Source organism: Schistocerca nitens, chromosome 1, assembly GCF_023898315.1.
Source record: "Schistocerca nitens isolate TAMUIC-IGC-003100 chromosome 1, iqSchNite1.1, whole genome shotgun sequence".
Lineage (NCBI taxonomy): Eukaryota > Metazoa > Arthropoda > Insecta > Orthoptera > Acrididae > Schistocerca > Schistocerca nitens.
Window position 1 is genome coordinate 113,748,686 of NC_064614.1, and position 21,652 is coordinate 113,770,337.

The 21,652-nt window shown below is 45.0% G+C and overlaps 1 protein-coding gene across 1 annotated transcript in view; it reads right to left on the minus strand.

The window, feature by feature from the left end:
- Positions 1 to 21,652, minus strand: part of LOC126234649 (ionotropic receptor 25a-like) — a 313,787-nt gene that overhangs the window by 109,962 nt on the left and 182,173 nt on the right. The window contains exons 8-9 of the mRNA XM_049943384.1: positions 20,134 to 20,325; positions 1,032 to 1,259 (exon numbers count right to left, since the gene is read on the minus strand). Coding sequence (XP_049799341.1) covers positions 1,032 to 1,259; positions 20,134 to 20,325 — 420 coding nt within the window. The remainder of the gene's footprint in view (positions 1 to 1,031; positions 1,260 to 20,133; positions 20,326 to 21,652) is intronic.

Genomic DNA, 21,652 nt, shown 5'->3' on the forward strand with positions numbered 1-21,652 from the left:
AATTTCTTATAGATATTATTTAAAATATTTTTTGTGGGGAGGTTACAAGGTACACTTTTTTTTCATAAGTTAGAGAGATTCTTCGATGAATTTTACACAGCATACATACCATACTCACAGTTGTATGAAACTCTAGGATTTATTTAATTTATGAAAAAACGAATGAACTGTTATATTTTAAACCTCATGTTTAGAAAAACACAAATTTTATAGTTAATTACCTCAATTTTTACCACAGTTTTCAATAGATTTGGAAAATTCAAGTTTCATACACCTTTAAGTATGGTTTGTATGCTGTGCAAAATTCATCAAAGAATCTCTCTTACTTATGAAGAAAAGTGTACCTACAACAACAAATGCTGCCATTAATAAGTGAAAAAAATTAAGAAATTTCACATATAAAAAAAATATTTTGTATGTTTTCGAACGTCCACTGCTAAGAGTGTGAATTTTGAATCCTTCCTGGTCATGCTGACAAAGTTTTATGAATTTATTTGTAAATCTATAGACAGTGGAAATTAAAATGTTCAGTGGTGCCTCTCCTGCTCCAAGTCGGCCAGTTTGACGTTCCACCCCCCTTAACCTTTTAATTGAAACCAGTCATATATTATTATTTTCCATTTACATTGCTTTAAAAAAGCCGTACTGATCAAATTGTGACACTGTATGTGATTAGAACTGAGAAACTTAGTCTCTTTAAAAGACGTGAAATGTTTAAATTTTTTTTTTCGTAAATCATACAGAAAACTGGAGACGAAAACTAATTCTTTTAGTCCGTGAGAGAAGTACGTGTGCTGTGAATGTCAGAGTGAATGGTGTTTGTTCAGCAGTGGGACTTTTCAGCGTGGAAAAGCACAATATTTTGATAAAAAAGGAGAGATTCAACTGAAAATATTTTGAGACGACAGTAGACTCTAATTGGAAAAAGTTCTATCTGAGAAAGTGCTCACAGCAACTGTTTACGTATCTCTGGATTTTGTGCTGTCACGCACGACACTGATGTATTCAGAGGATAGAGAAGTGTAGCTCACCCCCATGGCGAGGTCTCCGACGAGCCCGGTCCAGCTGCCGGAGGGCGACCGCGAGCCGAAGTCGTTGTCCTTGGCGGGCACCAGCTCGTAGTCGAAGTTCATGTGCGTCGGCTCGGCCAGCTTCTTCAGCAGGTCGATGCAGTAGCCGTCCCAGATGGGCTCGCCCTCTGGACCCACCAAGGGCGCCCCCGTCTGCTCGTCGCGCACTGGGAACGACCATGGCACGCCCTGTGTCGCAAGGACACCAACAGGTGGCGATCACGTGTTCAAGGGACACTATCCGGTAAAAACATCAATCATTTGCGAGGAGATACGCTCAGTGTAAAGAAGCAACGTAAGTTACTTAAAATACACTACTGGCCATTAAAATTGCCACACCAAGAAGAAATGCAGATGTTAAACGGGTATTCTTTGCACAAATATATTATACTAGAACTGACATGAGATTACATCTTCACGCAATTTGGGTGCATAGATCCTGAGAAATCAGTACCCAGAACAACGACCCCTGGCCGTAATAACGGCATTGATACGCTGGGCATTGCGTCAAACAGAGCTTGGATGGTGTGTACAGGTACAGCTGCCCATGCAGCTTCAACACGATACCACAGTTCATCAAGAGTAGCGACTGGCGTATTGTTACGAGCCAGTTGGTCGGCCACCATTGACCAGACGTTTTCGATTGGTGAGAGATCTGGAGAATGTGCTGGCCAGGGCAGCAGTCGAACATTTTCTGTATCCAGGACCTGCAACATGCGGTCGTGCATTATCCTGCTAAAATGTAGGGTTTCGCAGGGATCGAATGAAGGGTAGAGACACGGGTCGTAACACATCTGAAATGTAACGTCCACTGTTCAAAGTGCCGTCAATGCGAACAAGAGGTGACCGAGACGTGTAACCAATGGCACCCCATACCATCACGCCGGGTGATACGCCAGTATGGCTATGACGAATACACGCTTCCAATGTGCGTTCACGCGATGTCGCCAAACACGGATGCGACCATCATGATGCTATAGACAGAACCTGGATTCATCCGAAAAAATGACGTTTTGCCATTCGTGCACCCAGGTTCGTCGTTGAATACACCATCTCAGGCGCTTCAGTCTGTGATGCAGCGTCAAGGGTAACCGCAGCCACGGTCTCCCAACTGATAGTCCATGCTGCTGCAAACGACGTCGAACTGTTCGTGCAGATGGTTGTTGTCTTGCAAACGTCCCCATATGTTGACTCAGGGATCGAGACGTGGCTTCACGATCCGTTACAGCCATGCGGATAAGATGCCTGTCATCTTGACTGCTAGTGATACGAGGCCGTTGGGATCCAGCACGGCGTTCCGTATTACCCTCCTGAACCCACCGATTCGATATTCTGCAAACAGTCATTAGATCTCGACCAACACGAGTAGCAATGTCGCGATACGATAAACCGCTATCGCGATAGGCTACAATCCGACCTTTATCAAAGTCGGAAACGTGATGGTACGCATTTTTCCTCCTTACACGAGGCATCACAACAACGTTTTACCAGGCAACTCCGGTCAACTGCTGTTTGTGTATAAGAAATCGGTTGGAAACTTTCCTCATGTCAGCACGTTGTAGGTCTCGCGACCGGCGCCAACCTTGTGTGAATGCTCTGGAAAGCTAATCATTTGCATATCACATCATCTTCTTCCTGTCGGTTAAATTTCGCGTCTGTAGCACGTCATCTTCGTGGTGTAGCAATTTTAATGGCGAGTAGCGTGCATGTCTTCCGGTCAATACCGCGCACCAGTTAGGTTCCTTTCGGAGTATCCTGGTGAAATAAATCAATTTTTAGCAGCCGCATACAACTGCTCGCTGTACGAAAGACTCGTACCTAAAGACTGGAAAACTGCACAAGTCACACTAATACATAAGGTAGGAAATTAAGTAATCCGCTGAATTAAAGGTCCACATCATTGACATCAATTCGCTGTAGGCTTTTGGAACATATATCGTGTTAAAACATTACGAAATATCTTGAGGAAACAGATCTACTGTTATGTAACCAGCGCTGGTTCAGACTATACCGATCTTGTGAAAGACAACTAGCTCTTTACTCACACAAATTAATGAATGCTATCGACAGGGGATTTCAAGGCAATTCCATATTTCTAGATTTCCAGAAGGCTTTTGATACCGTACCTCGTAAGTGTAGCTCCTAATCAAATTGCTTATGCCGGCCGGAGTGGCCTAGCGGTTCTAGGCGCTACAGTCTGGAACCGCGCGACCGCTACGGTCGCAGGTTCGAATCCTGCCTCGGGTATGGATGTGTGTGATGTCCTTAGGTTAGATAGGTTTAAGTAATTCTAAGCTCTAGGGGACTGATGACCTCAGAAGTACAGTCCCATAGTGCTCAGGGTCATTTGAACCATTTTTGAAATTGCTTACCTATGGAGTATCGCCTCAGCTGTTCCACTGGATTCGTGATCTACTGTTAGAAAATGAATGGGAAGGCATGTAATGATTGAAAGTGGCATTTGGAGTTCCCCAACGAAAATCCGTATAGGTCATTTGCTGTTGTTGTGCTGAAAAGTAATGCTTCCGAAATTTTTATTCTGTTTCAAATATCGGTTAAGGTATTACTACCGTGCGTATTACTCGGTCGACTTCCCGCTTCGCTGATCTAGGTTACAACCTTCTGTGACTAGAGGGCTTTGAATTGTAGCGGGTAACATGGCGGTGTGCAACGTAACAATGTCGGTGCATGTGAAACAGCGTGCTGTAATCGAGTCGCTGAAAGCACAAATTTGAAGAATTCTTCCACACACGAAGCACTTCTCCTTCAGCTTGACGATGCCAGATCACAAACCAGTGCTGCGACATCTGGACTATCCGACGCCATGGGTTCACAGCCATCGATTATCCTCCACACAGTCCCGACTTGGTCCCATCCGATTTTCATTTGATCCCAAAATTTAAAGAACACCTTCGGTGGTAGTGAAGAAGCGATGCAAGCAGAGGTGAGATCGTGACTCTGTGAACATTCTAGGCTGAGGGTGTCAATAAACAGGTTTCTCGTTCTGAGACATATGTCTGTCGCCAGAGTGACTATGTTGAGAAATAAGTACGCAAACATGAAGAATAAAGAGGTAAAATGTTAATAACGTTTGTTTTATTTAAAAATGAAATGGTTGCAATGGCTCTAAGCACTATGGGACTTAACATCTGAGGTCATCACTCCCCTAGACATAGAACTACTTAAACTTAACTAACCTAAGGACATGACACTCACCCATGCCCGAGGCAGGATTCGAACCTGCGACCGTAGCAGCGGCGCGGTTCCAGGCTGAAGTGCCTAGAACCGCTCGGCTGCCTTCTTTAAAAAGTTTTAAGAGTTTTCATATAGGACATTCGGAGGCATTATTTTTCAGCACGCCCTCGTATATAAACAACTTGTGAGACACTGTAAGCTAAACAGTGCTCTTAGATTGTTTGCAAATGATGCTGTCATTTACGATCTACCTAAAGTCATCAGAGGATCAAAACGAACTGCAAAATGATTTACACAAAGTAGCTGTATAGAGCGGAAAGTGACCTAAAGATCACTCCACATGAGTACTAATATTCAATTAAATGTCGGTTACACGATAAATCACAGAAATTAAAGGTTGTCACTTCACCTAAATACCTGCGCATTACAATTACAAACAACTTAAATTGGTACCATCACACGGAAAAAGTTGTGAAGAAGGCGAACCAAAGGCAGTGTTTTATTGGCAGAATGTTTCGAAGATACAACACGTCTACTAAAGAGATTGCATACACTACGCTTGTCTGTCCTCTTACGGAGTACTGCGCTGCGCACTAGGGATGGGATCCTTACCATGTAAGACTGGCGGAGAACATCGAACAAGTTCAAAGAAGGGCAGCTCGTTTTATATTATCGGAAAAAGGGGAGAGAGTGTCACGGACGTGGTATGCAGGTTTGGAGTGGCAATCAAAACAAAGACGTTATTCGTTGCGGTGAGAACTTTTCACGAAATTTCAACCATATACTTTCTCCTCCGAATGCGAAAATAGTTTGTTTATTCCCACCTAAGTAGGAAGAAATGAATATTTTAATAAAATAAGAGAAATCAGGGCTAACAGGGAAACATTTAAATGTTTATTTTTCCCGTGTATTTTTCGAGCGTGGAATGGACGACAAATAGTCTGAATGTGGTTTTGCGAATCCTCTATAAAGGACTTAAGTCTGAACTGCAGTGTAGTCATTGTAATGACACATTCCGACACAGAGACATACAATACCTTAAAGGCTGCGCCAAAGATTTAAATTGAGAGCGATGTAGAATATAATCTTTGTAATGTTCACATTGGATTCTCTTTTGTTTCATACTCCAAGAAGGAGTTAAGAGACACTTTCGATTGTTGCCTTGTGGAGGATGGACGTAATTTTTGGAGTGCGCGGAAAGGCAGCCATAGACAGGGTGTTTCAAAAATGACCGGTATATTTGAAACGGCAATAAAACCTAAACGAGCAGCGATAGAAATACACCATTTGTTGCAATATGCTTGGGACAACAGTACATTTTCAGGCGGACAAACTTTCGAAATTACAGTAGTTACAATTTTCAACAACAGATGGCGCTGCAAGTGATGTGAAAGATATAGAAGACAACGCAGTCTGTGGGTGCGCCATTCTGTACGTCGTCTTTCTGCTGTAAGCGTGTGCTGTTCACAACGTGCACGTGTGCTGTAGACAGCATGGTTTATTCCTTAGAACAGAGGATTTTTCTGGTGTTGGAATTCCACCGCCTAGAACACAGTGTTGTTGCAACAAGACGAAGTTTTCAACGGAGGTTATTGTAACCAAATGACCGAAAAGCGATGCAATAAAGGATCTGTTTGAAAAATTTCAACGGACTGGGAACGTGACGGATGAACGTGCTGGAAAGGTAGGGCGACCGCGTACGGCAACCACAGAGGGCAACGCGCAGCTATTGCAGCAGGTGATCCAACAGCGGCCTCGGGTTTCCGTTCGCCGTGTTGCAGCTGCGGTCCAAATGACGCCAACGTCCACGTATCGTCTCATGCGCCAGAGTTTACACCTCTATCCATACAAAATTCAAACGCGGCAACCCCTCAGCGCCGCTACCATTGCTGCACGAGAGACATTCGCTAACGATATAGTGCACAGGATTGATGACGGCGATATGCATGTGGGCAGCATTTGGTTTACTGACGAAGCTTATTTTTACCTGGACGGCTTCGTCAATAAACAGAACTGGCGCATATGGGGAACCGAAAAGCCCCATGTTGCAGTCCCATCGTCCCTGCATCCTCAAAAAGTACTGGTCTGGGCCGCCATTTCTTCCAAAGGAATCATTGGCCCATTTTTCAGATCCGAAACGATTACTGCATCACGCTATCTGGACATTCTTCGTGAATTTGTGGCGGTACAAACTGCCTTAGACGACACTGCGAACACCTCGTGGTTTATGCAAGATGGTGCCCGGCCACATCGCACGGCCGACGTCTTTAATTTCCTGAATGAATATTTCGATGATCGTGTGATTGCTTTGGGCTATCCGAAACATACAGGAGGCGGCGTGGATTGGCCTCCCTATTCGCCAGACATGAACCCCTGTGACTTCTTTCTGTGGGAACACTTGAAAGACCAGGTGTACCGCCAGAATCCAGAAACAATTGAACAGCTGAAGCAGTACATCTCATCTGCATGTGAAGCCATTCCGCCAGACACGTTGTCAAAGGTTTCGGGTAATTTCATTCAGAGACTACGCCATATTATTGCTACGCATGGTGGATATGTGGAAAATATCGTACTATAGAGTTTCCCAGACCGCAGCGCCATCTGTTGTTGAAAATTGTAACTACTGTAATTTCGAAAGTTTGTCTGCCTGAAAATGTACTGTTGTCCCAAGCATATTGCAACAAACGGTGTATTTCTATCGCTGCTCGTTTAGTTTTTATTGCCGTTTCAAATATACCGGTCATTTTTGAAACACCCTGTAGTTAGTAATTATGGTTTGTGCGACGAGCACAGCAAGTCTTATTGTGTTGTGAATAAAAAATAGTGAGAAATATCTAAGTTTTACGAGAATTATTGAAAGTGACGTAGCATTGTATTCCTTGGTTTCCACCGTCTTCGTGAAGTGAACCGATGCCGACTCAGGAAGATACACACGGTCAACAAAGAGAAGAACACCGATGGCGACTAATGAATTAATATTGTGGCAGAAGGACGAATTCTACGTCTAAGGTGAGAACTCTGAATAAATCAACAATGGCGTAGAATTCAAAATGTAATTAATCGGAATGGTAAATTATATTACAGGCATATTTCACGCAGCACTGAATTTGTCCGCATTCAAGCCGGTCAATACAGTCCATAAAAAAAAGCCTTTCAAAAATTCTAAAGTTACAGTTCCATGTCCATAATTTTTCCTCTTTTCAAAAAAAAATGCATAAATTTAATTTTTTTTATTTATTTCGCCACATCATGTAGATGTAGATTTAGATACACTCTGCAAGCAATTTTACAGAGCATGTCTGAGTTTACTTTGTATTAGTATTTAAATTCAATTTGCGGATGGAGAGAGGAGAAAGTGATAGTTTTTATGCCTCCGTAAGCAGCGTAATCTCACTTGTCTTATTTTCATGAGCCCGACGACAGGTATCCATAGGATACCTACGACAGGTATCCTATGGAACGAGCAGAACTGTACCACATTCTACTCTGGACACCAGTTTTCAAAATTTACGCAACAGAATTTTCCAATGATTCCCACAAGACCCCAGAGCATTGCTTTAACACTGTTTTGTGAGCTATACCGATGTGTTCCAATCCTTGTCTTTGAATTCCTTCGATTTTTGCTGTCAAGCGTACACCGAAAAAAGAGGGATTTAAGATTTAAGTATATTATTTATGCATCGAAGACGCCATTAGGTATGCAGCACAAAGTCGAATACCATAGGATGTGCAAGAAAATCGGCTGTGTCCTTTGTAAAAGATCCATTGTATCATCTGCTGTAATCGATTTAGAGAATTTGCGAGAAACGCAAATCTCGGTGGCCGGATGGGGTTTTTAGGACAGACCGAGTAATTGATGAAGAGGCAGTGAATCGAAATAGGGAGAAAAAAATTGTAGTACAGCTTGACTAAATGAGAGGGTCGTTTGATAGGACACATGCCGAGGCAACAAAGAATCGTTACTTTGGTAGCGGATGGCAATGTAGGAGAAAAAAATGGAGAAGGAAAGAAAGGTTTGACAACATCAAGCAGGTTCAGATGGAATGTTTGTTGCATTACCTGTGCAGAGTAGAAGAAACTGGACAGGATGGTCTAGAGTGGGCAGCTGTATCAAACCAGCTTTTAGACTGAAGATCACAAATTTTTTTATCGTGAACTAATCGACAACAATATGTGGAAACCATTCTGTCATCTCAGAAGGCCTTCTCAATAATTATGCCGAAACAATCTATTGTTACAGAGAAGTAGAGTTCACGTCTTAGTACATGTTATTAGCAAGATGACGTATGTAATAAAATGTGAAGATCACCAAGCGAGGTGGCGCAGTGGTTAGCACACTGGACTCGCATTCGGGAGGACGACGGTTCAGACCCGATTATGGAGAAAATTCCATCCTTATTTAGGTTTTCCGTGTTTTTTCTAAATCGCTTTAGGCAAATGCCGCGATCGTTCCTCTTATGGAAAATAGAGCCTTATGAAATTGTACATTAATTTGTTATTACTGTTTACTAGAGGTAAAACCCTTACAGACCAGTTCACACTTGCCATCACGTCGCGTCAAAACATTCCATAATGTATTTCAAGTAGCGGCATTCACACAGGCCGACGTCACGTCACGTCGTCAAGGCTTCTCGGGAAGAAAGTTTTGACGGTGATGTTGAGTAGGGGGGCAGTGTGTCGTCGTCTGCTAGCTTCCGAAGTTAACCTATTTTTCCCGTGCTCACTGTTGTTATAGTAGTAGTATATTTTGTGGTTTTGTATCTTCTTAATCTTTATTTAATTATTTCGTTTTATTTCAGTGACAAAACGCAGAAGTTCTATTACGACTTCAAAATTTTTTTGCATTGACTGTTCTGCGAATAAGCGAGGCTAGATATATGGAAGTGAAAAATGATTTAGGTTTTACAATAACAAAATGGAACTGACACCTACTCTGTGTGTAAATAAGAACATAAATTGATGAATCAATTTTCACTGAATAACCTTTTGTTAAGTGAAAAAGTCAGCTCTATTGAAAGAGAAAAATACAGTTGTTTACGACGTTATTTGCTGCATAGGAAAAACAAGCGTAATGGGTAAGGCAACCAGGCTCCGTGTATTCTATTATAAATACTGTTTGACGTGTTGCTATGTATATATTTTCGCTAGCAAATAGTTGTCGGTGTTTTGAAATGTCGTTTAACTTCTCAGCATTTTATCACACAAAATTGATCAAGAACATACAGCTGCGCCACGAATACGTAAAGGCGTGGATTTGTGGAATTCCTTTAAATCTCGCTATGAATGGAAGGTAGTAATTAAAGGTCCATTGGCACATCGGATGGCCGACCGTTGTGACCGAGCGGTTCTAGGCGCTTCAGTCTGGAACCACGCTGCTGCTACGGTCGCAGGTTCGAATCCTGCCTCGGGCAAGGATGTGTGTGATGTCCTTAGGTTAGTTAGGTTTAAGTAGTTGTAAGTCTATGGGACTGATGACCTCAGATGTTAAGTCCCATAGTGCTTAGAGCCATTTGAACCATTTGAACCAGCACATCAGATGGCAGGCGCGGACGATGTTGATATTCCGCAAACGATTCGGCAAGTCAGGTTTACGACACCGCTCGCAGACTTGAGGGCACGGCCCGGCGGGCACCGTGTACAGATGTGAAGTAATCAGGTGTAAGTGGCGTGAATAAAAGGACGCTATGTGCAAGAAGCATGAAGCGCCCTTTGAGTGTATCCTGATAGCTAAAAGAGCCACGCGCACTTTGGATAAGAAAATGCTATTTGACACTGAAATCAATATAAAAGATAGGGTCGCCACCGACTCTGGCCACACGACAAGAAGAGGTAGCACTGAGTCGGAAAATTACTTAATTTATTAATAAGAGAAACTCACAAAAGAACATTCATTGTAACGTCATTGATAAAGAATGGGATGTAGTTATTAATATGATCCAGGCATTCTTCCCGTGAATCAAATATTGAGTAAAGTAAATAGGACGTGAACACCATGCGTAAGTGCAGCCTGCAGCAAGATTCGTGAAAACACGATCTCTTCCAGAGCGTTTGTTTCAGATAAAAAAAAGGGACACTAATCACTACACCTGTGCACATGGAAACGCTATAGGTGGGCCAACAAGGAAAACTACAAGGTAAATGGCGAAGGTAACGGCGACGTAACATCGGTACACAAGATAAGATTGAAGGCAAAATTATTTATTCCTTAAAACATTGATGTAGTGCACCTATAGCCTGCTGTTGCATGCTAACTATGTACAATTGCTTGTGAAATACGACACGTTTCATAACAGACTCGCGGGCCCACTCGGTCCGCGGAGACAATTTCTATGGACTGTGGCCAAATTTTAATCACATGAGACAAAGAAAATTCACAAATACACAAAAATTACCAAGATCCGGAAAAGATTAGAAGCATACACACACAATTGTAGGCACATAAACATTCACACTGAACCGAGGGCAATTCAACATATGCAACTCCTTTGTGCTGCGTTCCTCTCACGGATCAAAGTCAAGACTGCATTGGAAATCAAACTGAAAGTTTACAAAAGCCTTGCATTCCCTGCTGCAACCCAGCAAATAAATCTTTATAAGACGAGATTCGAGACCAAAAGCTAAAAGCTCCCCTCTCTATGCGACAACGCGCCACGCGGTCAGTCCAACTCACCCTTCTTCGACTGGAGCACAGCTGTGTACCCTTCCCGTACCGGCGGCAGACTGACTCCCGCTTCTCCAGCCTCTTCCACGCTCCGCGTGGACCGGAAAACCCCAGGATGCCATTTCCGCCACCAACCTAACGCAGGTGGATTTCTTACAGGTAGCGGAAACCTCTTTGCCGACTTGACCACTACGAGAGTTGGCAATGAAAGGTGGCTACAGGACCCTTTCATCACCCCAAACGTCCCGGAGAAGACTGTCCGCGAATTTTCTCGCCATGCTAGGAGATTCGCCAACAGTCTTCGAAACAAACATACCCTAACGAGTAACAATTGCAACAGTAAACAGCAGCATAAAAGAGTTGATTAATCTCTTATATCCAAGTGAGCTTTATCTGACCTTAGTCAATAATTGTGACCTCATGCGGTCCGCAAAGCAAACAGAACAAATTAAATTAAGCGTGATATCCTACGCTAACATAATGTCATCTGACCTACTACGACCACAACCATGAGATATTATTTTAAAATTGCCTTAACCAACTATCAAAAGTTAACATAGAGACATAGGTGAACAGGTACATAATATATATAAATATATAAACAAATACAATGATGCAAAATCATTATCACGAACCAAAGCAGTATCATCTGGTGCTGACATATATAAAAACATGCAAGTGAAAGTGCAAAATACAATATTCACAACAAATACAGTGATACAAAATCATTAATGAACCCAATGGTATGACAGCTGGTAAATAATCACCTATGGAAAATAAGACATGAGTACAAAAACACATCCAGAAATCAACTCGTTGACACGCTGTCATTTTTCATTTTCGTCACATGGTTGTTTCACTGGGTATTCTCTTTAGGTGCTGGGGTGGGCGTCTCTTCTAAAGGCGACTTGGAGGATAAGCTACTAGGGGACCACAACACTGAACTGGGGAGTTCGCAGCGGCGTTGATTGTAACATCCGTTGTAACCCAGGTTGATCATCCTAGACAGCACCCCGCGACGTTGCCTCGTGCCCGTTTCCACCCTCTGCGTCCATACTGTGGGATGGTTCGGCGTTGCAGATTTGCAGGACATCGCCACTTGTGGGCCCTGCCTCATCATCGAGAAGGCGGCTTGGCGGTTGTCGTCCGTGTGTTGTGGAGGAATGTGTTTTACTGACACACGCCCCCGTCTCCTGTCGTGTCAATGGGGAGACACGCGCTCTTCTGCGTCGCATCGAGGTCGACGTAAACTCGTGCGGGTGTCGGGCTTGAGACCCGCTTATCACCTCTTTGCACCGTCTCAGCTGATGCGTCAGTGGTGGGACCCGTATCCCTCCGGGCAGTGGGCGTTACCTCACCGCAGCAGCCGTCTGGACTAGCGGCGCTCAGGAATCGGCGGCCTCGCCTGGTGTGCGTCATACTTTCCCTTTCGCTTGTCAGATGACTAGCGCATGGGGTGGAACGCCGGCCATCAGCTGGCGCTGCCGTGTTGACACGCCTGCGGGCTCCGGTGTGAGCCTGCGCCTGGGGGAAGACCAACATCCCCTCCCCTCTGACGGGGAAACAGCTGTGACCGCTCGCCGCATCACTGCTTCGCCGTTGATACCAGGGTTCGGCAACGCCTGCCGGTGGACCAAGCCCTGTGCTTTCTGAGGCGGAGGCTCCCTAGGCGGCCTTGCACCCACTTAAGAACTGCGCTCACAGGGATCGTTACAAAATATCATGTGTATAGATTACCACAAAATCTTCGGAGTTTATCACTCCTGATCAATACATGGAATAGTGCCCAAAATTAACTTGACAAAAAGGGCCTTCTTAACATTACTAATAAGAAGAACAACGAAGAAAATTAAATAACCAATATTCAAACAAACAAAAAATCCTTTTTATAAAATACAGTTCCAGCATTACATCTGCTGTCAATCATTCAGGGTAGATCTTGTACAAGGTTTGGTCAGGATTTGGATAGGATTTGGCGCCGCTGCTAGCTACAGACACAAAACTCTACCTACTCCTAACTACGCTCTCACGCACAATCTACACAGCTCGTACTAGTCACCATCACCATATAGCCCGACTACAATTCCCACATATAAACAAAATATTCCTTTCAACACCAATACCCATATCGTTGTTCATTGACTGCTCCTCCAAGGTTTGTAGAACATGTTTGCTGATCTGTGAAAAATTTCCGAGACTTCTTTTCTATGGACATTGCATAATAAAAGTTATGATTAATGAGACACAGAAGGTACATTCAAGTCACATCTGAAATGGTAAATGTTTCAACATCTATTCATCAGCCTAATGCAAAAGGTCAGTGGGCATAAAAATGGCAATAAAAATCATCCTATCCTATTAGCAAACACATAAACACTTCGTCCTATAAGTACATAAAAAAATACTGTCAAAAGAAATCCATTGTCCAGGGCCATGAGTACCCAACTTACTGCTATCATAAGATACTCATAATGATTACACACTTACTCACCACATGTCCCCAGGGGTCCTCACCTACCGTCATGTTATTTTAGCTTGGAGGTAGTCGCATTGATTCTCTATTAAATATCAAGCTGCTTGAGTTTATAAGCTGTTTCCATATACATCTTCTGGGGTTTCACACCCTGGTGTCCTCAACCGTACCTAGTAGTATGTGACGGCAAGTTACACTTTCCAAATATCTTATAAGATGGCAACTCTGAAAATCAAACACTGTTAATCTCCCTTCATACACAACTCCTTCACCTACAAGTCACCAAGTTGCTTCTTTAACATCGCAGTACATTTGAAAAATCTCACTGAATCATGCTCACCTAAGGGGAATAAGAACACTAAAACTGTAATTTATCATCAAGAATTACCTTACGTCCAATTCCTCGCCACGTCAATACGTCCGATACCTTTTTAGTCATCAAAAAACAAAAGCCATCTTACTGTAATAGGAAACACTTGATCTGAGCCTCATAATCATTTACATTCAGATGTTTTGAAACTGCACAACATTACTCCTTTCTGCTGACAAGAAGAAATAACTACGCATATATTGGGGGACCCTTTACAATTCACAGAAAATATACACTTTAATTTTAAACACACCAGAGTGAATCAAAACATTGGAAAATATACACTGTAAATGTACTAAACAGACACGACTGGGTTTACCGCAGGCACAACAATACTGTGGCCCTCCCTCAACAAATCTTCCATAATAACGTCTTCCTTTATCAAATTCACATCAGTATCATCAATAGCACCGGTCCTCATTAAGTTGACGCCAACCGAGTCAGCCAATAGTCATTGATTCCTTTGATTAGAGGTATTTGGCTGATTGTGCAGCGGGTTTGCGGAACGAATTTCAACACCCACTGGCGGACCACCCGTACTGTTTAGAGCACCCCTGTTGTCGCTTGTTCGATAATTATTTTGTGGTCGGTTGCGACTACCGTTCCTAGGTCCGCTATAATTACTCCAATATCTCTGCTCATTACCATATCTTCTAAACTCCCGGGGGTGTCTTTGATTTACTCTCGGCGAATGATGACGATTGGCATCGTTCGTTCTGCCCGCGTTCCGTGAGGAATCGCGACGCTGCCAACGCTCGCGCGCCCTGTAACTCTGAGGCGACCCGTTACGTCTGGAGTGCCACCTGTCTCTACGGCTGCGGCTTCGCTCGCGCGGCCGCTGCTCGTAGGCGCTCTGACCGTAATTCTGCGTGGTGCCATTCGCATCACACTGAAGCTCTAAAAGAAGATTGCGAAAACTCTCTACGTCATCCTTACATCGTCCTGCAAGGATAACGTGCCGCAACTGCATTGGAAACTTTCCCAGGCAAATACGAATAATTTCCGCAGGTCCATAAGGATCGTCAAGATGTTCATTCGCCTGCAGCATGTGCTCGAACATCTGCACAGGGCTGGAGAATTTCGACCTGTTTAACTCTGGTAGCTTAATGAGTCCGTGTTTTACACGACTCTGGGCTGCCACTGACCAATAGATCGACAGGAAGTGTAGACGAAACTCCCCGACAGTGTAGCAATTGCGTGCAATTGACCTCATCCGCGCCGCTGGCTCACCTTCGAGGTAGCCGCACATATACTCTATCTTGTGCGCATTGGGCCACGTAGGAGGGAGGGAGAACTCGAACTGCTGTAACCAGGCCCGCGGGTGAATCCCCGTAGCCGAGTTACGGAAGACTTCAAACTTCCTCACGGTCAGAAAGTGTTTAAAGTCAACTTCGTGAGTTTCCCTTGGCGAACGTTCCTGAGGGGATCCGCGCCGTTCCCACCTGGTACGAGATCCGTGATCATAACTATGATCAAATTCGCCATCGTTCCCGGAATCATCGTCGGAATAATGGCCCTTTCGTTCATTTCTTTCAACTTCATGGGCCTTTAACCCTTTTAGGTGAAGTTCTAAACGGGCCATGCGCTCACATATTCCCTCGGTAACCCCTCTTTGTTGTATTTTTATTTCACACTGTCCACGCGAACATTTCGTTATCGACCGTATTTCGTCTGCATCCGCTGATGACGAGGTAATCGTTTCCCTGTTATTGTCAGACTTACGCGCCACTGCGTCTGAGATCCTGGCTATTTCTTCTCGCATCTCTCGGTGGGCCGTGTCTTGTGTTTGCTTAAGCCCTTGCTCTCGCTCGAGAGCTATTATCGCCTGGCTGAGGGTTTCTACCTGCGCGCTAATATGGACCGGGCACTTAGCCGCAGTGTCCTCTATTCGGCACACAAGAGCCGCGTGGTCACTCTGGCATTGTTCTGCTAACGCGCGGAGATCCCTGGCGGAATTGTGTCCTACTCGGGACTCAAGAGCCGCTCGTTCACTCTGGCATTGTTCTGCTAGTATACGTATATTCCCAGCGAACCTTTCTTCTTGCTCCATCACCTGCTTGCTAATGACTTGCTGCCCCTCTTCTAAGGCGGAGATGCGTTGGTCAATGATCGCCAGTTTCTTCCCAACACCCTGTACTATTTCACTAGTCAATCTTTTATTTGCTTCCTCGATATGCCTCCTATTTTCTTCTGCTTGTTTTTTATTCACTTCCTCGCTATATCTCCTATTTTCTTCTGCTTGTTTTTTATTCACTTCCTCACTATATCTCCTATTTTCTTCTGCTTGTTTTTTATTCACTTCCTCGATATGTCTCCTATTTTCTTCTGCTTGTTTTTTATTCATTTCCTCGATATGTCTCCTATTACTGTCTAGTAATTGTCGTAGCATAGCCTGTAATGAATTTGCATCTATCGAATGATTCGAAATCACTACAGCGGGCTCAGGATGGACAACACTTGTACTTGCGTTTTCCGCGTTTCGTTCCTGGTCGGACTCGACGTTTTGACCTCGTCCTTGTTCAGGGTTATTTTCTGGCAGGTTTTTCCGATCGCGGCTCCCTGAACGGCTACGCGTCTCCATTATATGGATAGTTACTCCGTGCTCCAAAATACAACAAGAATAATGCCAGTCTCCTAATGGACTCACAGTCCCCAAAAAGGACCCAAGATTTACTATATGACACCGGTACACGCCACAGGACAAGAATCAACCCAAACTTGTAACACAATTGAATACTAAATCACAATATTTATACAGTAATACATATACAAGATAAAACATGTAAGAAAATGCACACCTATATCACAAATTCACGTAAATTCAGTATCACAGAAAGACAATATACCAATTAGCACTTCCAACCGAAAATAACTAATCCTCACTGCGCATCAGAAGATCTCTGGTTTACCGAAATCCGTGAGCAGGGTAAGCCATGTGTAAGCGGCGTGAATAAAAGGACGCTATGTGCAAGAAGCATGAAGCGCCCTTTGAGTGTATCCTGATAGCTAAAAGAGCCACGCGCACTTTGGATAAGAAAATGCTATTTGACACTGAAATCAATATAAAAGATAGGGTCGCCACCGACTCTGGCCACACGACAAGAAGAGGTAGCACTGAGTCGGAAAATTACTTAATTTATTAATAAGAGAAACTCACAAAAGAACATTCATTGTAATGTCATTGATAAAGAATGGGATGTAGTTATTAATATGATCCAGGCATTCTTCCCGTGAATCAAATATTGAGTAAAGTAAATAGGACGTGAACACCATGCGTAAGTGCAGCCTGCAGCAAGATTCGTGAAAACACGATCTCTTCCAGAGCGTTTGTTTCAGATAAAAAAAAGGGACACTAATCACTACACCTGTGCACATGGAAACGCTATAGGTGGGCCAACAAGGAAAACTACAAGGTAAATGGCGAAGGTAACGGCGACGTAACATCGGTACACAAGATAAGATTGAAGGCAAAATTATTTATTCCTTAAAACATTGATGTAGTGCACCTATAGCCTGCTGTTGCATGCTAACTATGTACAATTGCTTGTGAAATACGACACGTTTCATAACAGACTCGCGGGCCCACTCGGTCCGCGGAGACAATTTCTATGGACTGTGGCCAAATTTTAATCACATGAGACAAAGAAAATTCACAAATACACAAAAATTACCAAGATCCGGAAAAGATTAGAAGCATACACACACAATTGTAGGCACATAAACATTCACACTGAACCGAGGGCAATTCAACATATGCAACTCCTTTGTGCTGCGTTCCTCTCACGGATCAAAGTCAAGACTGCATTGGAAATCAAACTGAAAGTTTACAAAAGCCTTGCATTCCCTGCTGCAACCCAGCAAATAAATCTTTATAAGACGAGATTCGAGACCAAAAGCTAAAAGCTCCCCTCTCTATGCGACAACGCGCCACGCGGTCAGTCCAACTCACCCTTCTTCGACTGGAGCACAGCTGTGTACCCTTCCCGTACCGGCGGCAGACTGACTCCCGCTTCTCCAGCCTCTTCCACGCTCCGCGTGGACCGGAAAACCCCAGGATGCCATTTCCGCCACCAACCTAACGCAGGTGGATTTCTTACAGGTAGCGGAAACCTCTTTGCCGACTTGACCACTACGAGAGTTGGCAATGAAAGGTGGCTACAGGACCCTTTCACAGGACAGTACAGGATACAGCCGTGCTGTAAAGAACCCATGCATTGCAGCTACAACAACGCCTAGTGACTTGCGTGTAGGGGCCGAAGTGGACTGAGTAAAACTGGTGTTGTAATTATCGAAGAGCACTTCGCTTATCCCCCAGAGGAACTACGTCAGAGGCGTAGGGAAAAGACGAAGCCGACCGTTGTGGCCGAGCGGTTTTAGGCTCTTCAGTCCGGAACCGCGCTGCTGCTACGGTCACAGGTTCGAATTCTGCCTCAGGCATGGATGTGTGTGCTGTCCTTAGGTTAGTTAGGTTTAAGTAGTTCTAAGTCTAGGGGACTGATGACCTCAGATGTTAAGTCCCATAGTGCTTGGAGCCAATTGAACCCTTTGAAAAGACGGATAAATATGCGAGCCAGGAGGCTCAAACCAAATAGTCTATTTGCCATTTTGCCCACGTCTAGAACCGGAGAGAATGACGATTGTTTAAGTTGCAAGCCAACAAAGGCGGCCTTTTGGCGATGGATATCGGCGGCCAACCGGCCGCTGGAGCTATCTGCAATCTTCGCTGCACGGACGCATCATTGCTGTGTGGTGCGGCGCGTCACACCTTGGAGCTACAAAGGCGCGAGGAGCGAGAGGGCTGTTAGCCTCCGCTCTCTGGATGGCATCGTTAGGCGGACTGCAAGTTGGCGCCCAAAGGGCCGGGGCCGGGACGCGAACTCGCGTCCTCCCGTGTGCAGAGATGTCTGCAGGCGCTGAACGAGCTGCCCTAGGTGGGCGGCCGGAGCTGCTGAGGCTCACTATAAGGACGGCGGTCGGTTGTTTCCCATCGGCGCTCTACATGGTGTCCACGAGTTGCGCTTGGGGGAGCAGTCAGCCGTGTTCCGGGCCACAGGCACAGTTAACACACGCATTCGGCGGCCACTCTGTGGCATTCCTCTGGGTCCCAGGACACGTTGGTATCCGTGGAAACGAGGCGGCCGATATAGCGACCAAGGCTGCAGTCTCTCTCTCTCAGCCTGCTGTTCACATGGTTCCCTTTGCCGATCTACAGAGCGTTTTCTGTCGTCGTGTTGCTCTTTTATGGCACGCACATTGGTCTACACTTCCCAACAATAAATTGCGGGACGTGAAAGCTCTCCCCTGTGCTTGGACCTCATCTTCCAGAACTCGTCGTCGGGAGGAGGTAATTTTAACTGGACTCCGGATACGGAGCCATCGACATCTTTTAAGTGGCGATCCTCCCCCGCTCTGTCCTCACTGCTCTCAACTGTGGACGGTGAGACACCTTTCATTTCAGTGCCCCAATTTTACTCCGCTACGCGCCCGTTTACAGCTGTCTCCTGATTTATCTACCATTTTGGCAGATGACACGCGCTCAGACGATCCCGTCCTCGTGTTTATCAGTGTCAGTGGGATGACGTCGGTCATTTGAAGCTCTTTTTGGGGAAAATACCCCCTCCCCCTTCTATAGTGGTTTTCTAAGCTTTCCTTCTGTTTTTTAGTTTCCCCGCTTTTTGAGTTTCGCTCCCAATGCTGCTGATTTCCAATTTGGCTTTTTTACCCTTCCCTAAGCCACAGAACGGGCGCTAATGACCGTAGCAGTTTTGCGCCCTAAAAACATAACAAAAACAAAAAAAAGCCGTGGCGCGAGTAGGATCGCTACATCCTCAAGGCTGGGCAACCGTACGCCGGCGCTGTAGATTCCAGATTCAGGTGCCACTGACCCAAGCATGCTGCGCGGCGCCATCGCCGAGTTCAGGAAAGGCCGGCTGTGCTTCTCCGCACGCTTCGGCGCAAGTCATTCCTCTCTCCCAGACCACACCTCTCGGTCGTTCTGACATATCACAGTCCCTCAGCTTGGAGGTTGTAACAATACGTTATGAAGTTTGCTTTCGCCATTAATCAACTTCATCGTTGTTACTTCCTCAATTTCGATACTATACTCCGACTTTTTGTGTGACTGATGGTATTTCATAACCTGGCTTTCACAGTTCCGTACTGGGCTCAAGCGAATTGACGCGACGTGAAACTTAAGTGATTTAACGCGATGTCGTATGTGAATACACTCTGACATTGACGTGACGTGACGTGAATCGGCCGTACTTATTCCAGAGGGTCTCTGGAACGAATGTTTTCGATATGAATCACAGGGTCGTTTGCTCTTTTCCATTGTGCACTTCGACGCCTCGGTAGCGAGACTCACCTCTGCGGTGCCGACGCGGAAGAAGCGTTTGGCAGGCTTGAGCTGCGTGTTGAGTTGCAGCCCCTTTTCTGCCGACCAGTTACCGAGGTCGATCTCCTCCGACCGGTTGACCATCCGCAGCTGCAGTGGCGTGTTGAAGGTGAGCTGGGCCGCCGCCATGCGGAAGAACAGCGTCGAGTTGGTTTGTCCACGCTGTAGGAAGGATAAACACCTCTGCATTAGTGTCGAAATCGTATACGCAATCAAGAAATTAGAGAATGTTTCGTGAATAGGAAGCCAGAGTGGCTACAATTTCCGTGCAGCAATGTCGAACACATGCCATTAAAAAATCTGACATCGTAAACAAACATGAAGTCCATCTCTGTAACCGACTGGCATCACAAGGACACAGGTTTGATTCGTGGTACCTCGAGGGATTTTTTGTTGAGGAGCGGAATGGGACATTTGCTATCAGGGATCACAACTGTATAATGAATTGCGCGAATAGATGGAAAACATTACTATACAGCGTAATTTTTTCCACCGCGTACAAACTCTAGGGACTGGTCGATAAGAGGATACGGAACGAAAAAGGTATAATGAGTATGTCGGAAATGCTCGGTTTCCATGCTAGAGACAGTTTTTCAATCAAACATTGTTACAGAAACTGCTATCTAATATGCGCTGTACCATGAAGCCACAGTTGCAGTAAGTGCTGAAAATGGTTTCCATGTGCCTCAACGCATGCGTGTACGCGTCGTAGCATGTTCTGTCTCACACGTTTACATCGGCCAAGCTGCATCCGAACAGTGTGAAAGGAAGCACGAATATGCTGCTCCAGTGTCTCCGCACCTGAAATGGGCTCTCCACACACGATATTTTTGAGATAGATGCCGCATAACGAGAAATCGCACGGGCTGAAATCCAGTGAATAAGCAGGCCATGCCACTGGACCCCAGCTTCTGATCCACCGACCTGCGAAGACGTGATTGAAATGCGTCCAGACATTAAAGGCGAAGTGGGCCGGAGCACCATAATGTAGCAGCTACATAACACTTTAATAATCAATGGCACTTTTTCCAACTGGGGAGGCAAAGTCACGCGCAGAAACGCCGATAGTTCCGACCTAGCCGGCCGGTGTGGCCGTGCGGTTCTAGGCGCTTCAGTCTGGAACCGCGTGACCGCTACGGTCGCAGGTTCGAATCCTGCCTCGGGCACGGATGTGTGTGATGTTCTTAGGTTAGTTAGGTTTAAGTAGTTCTAAGTTCTAGGGGACTGATGACCACAGATGTTAAGTCCCATAGTGCTCAGAGCCAGAGCCAGTTCCGACCTGTTAGGCGACGTGGAAGGAAGATAGGTGCCAAAATACGGTCGCATTTAACCCAGCCTACACTTTCCGGCTGACCAATGCTGATGATTCGCTGTTCTGCATACTATCCCACAGATGACCGTTATGAAAGTTGAAGATAACACTTGCGTAAAGGTGGACTCATATGTGAATAGGAAATCACGGATTCATGGTTGCCTGGTGAAGAAACCA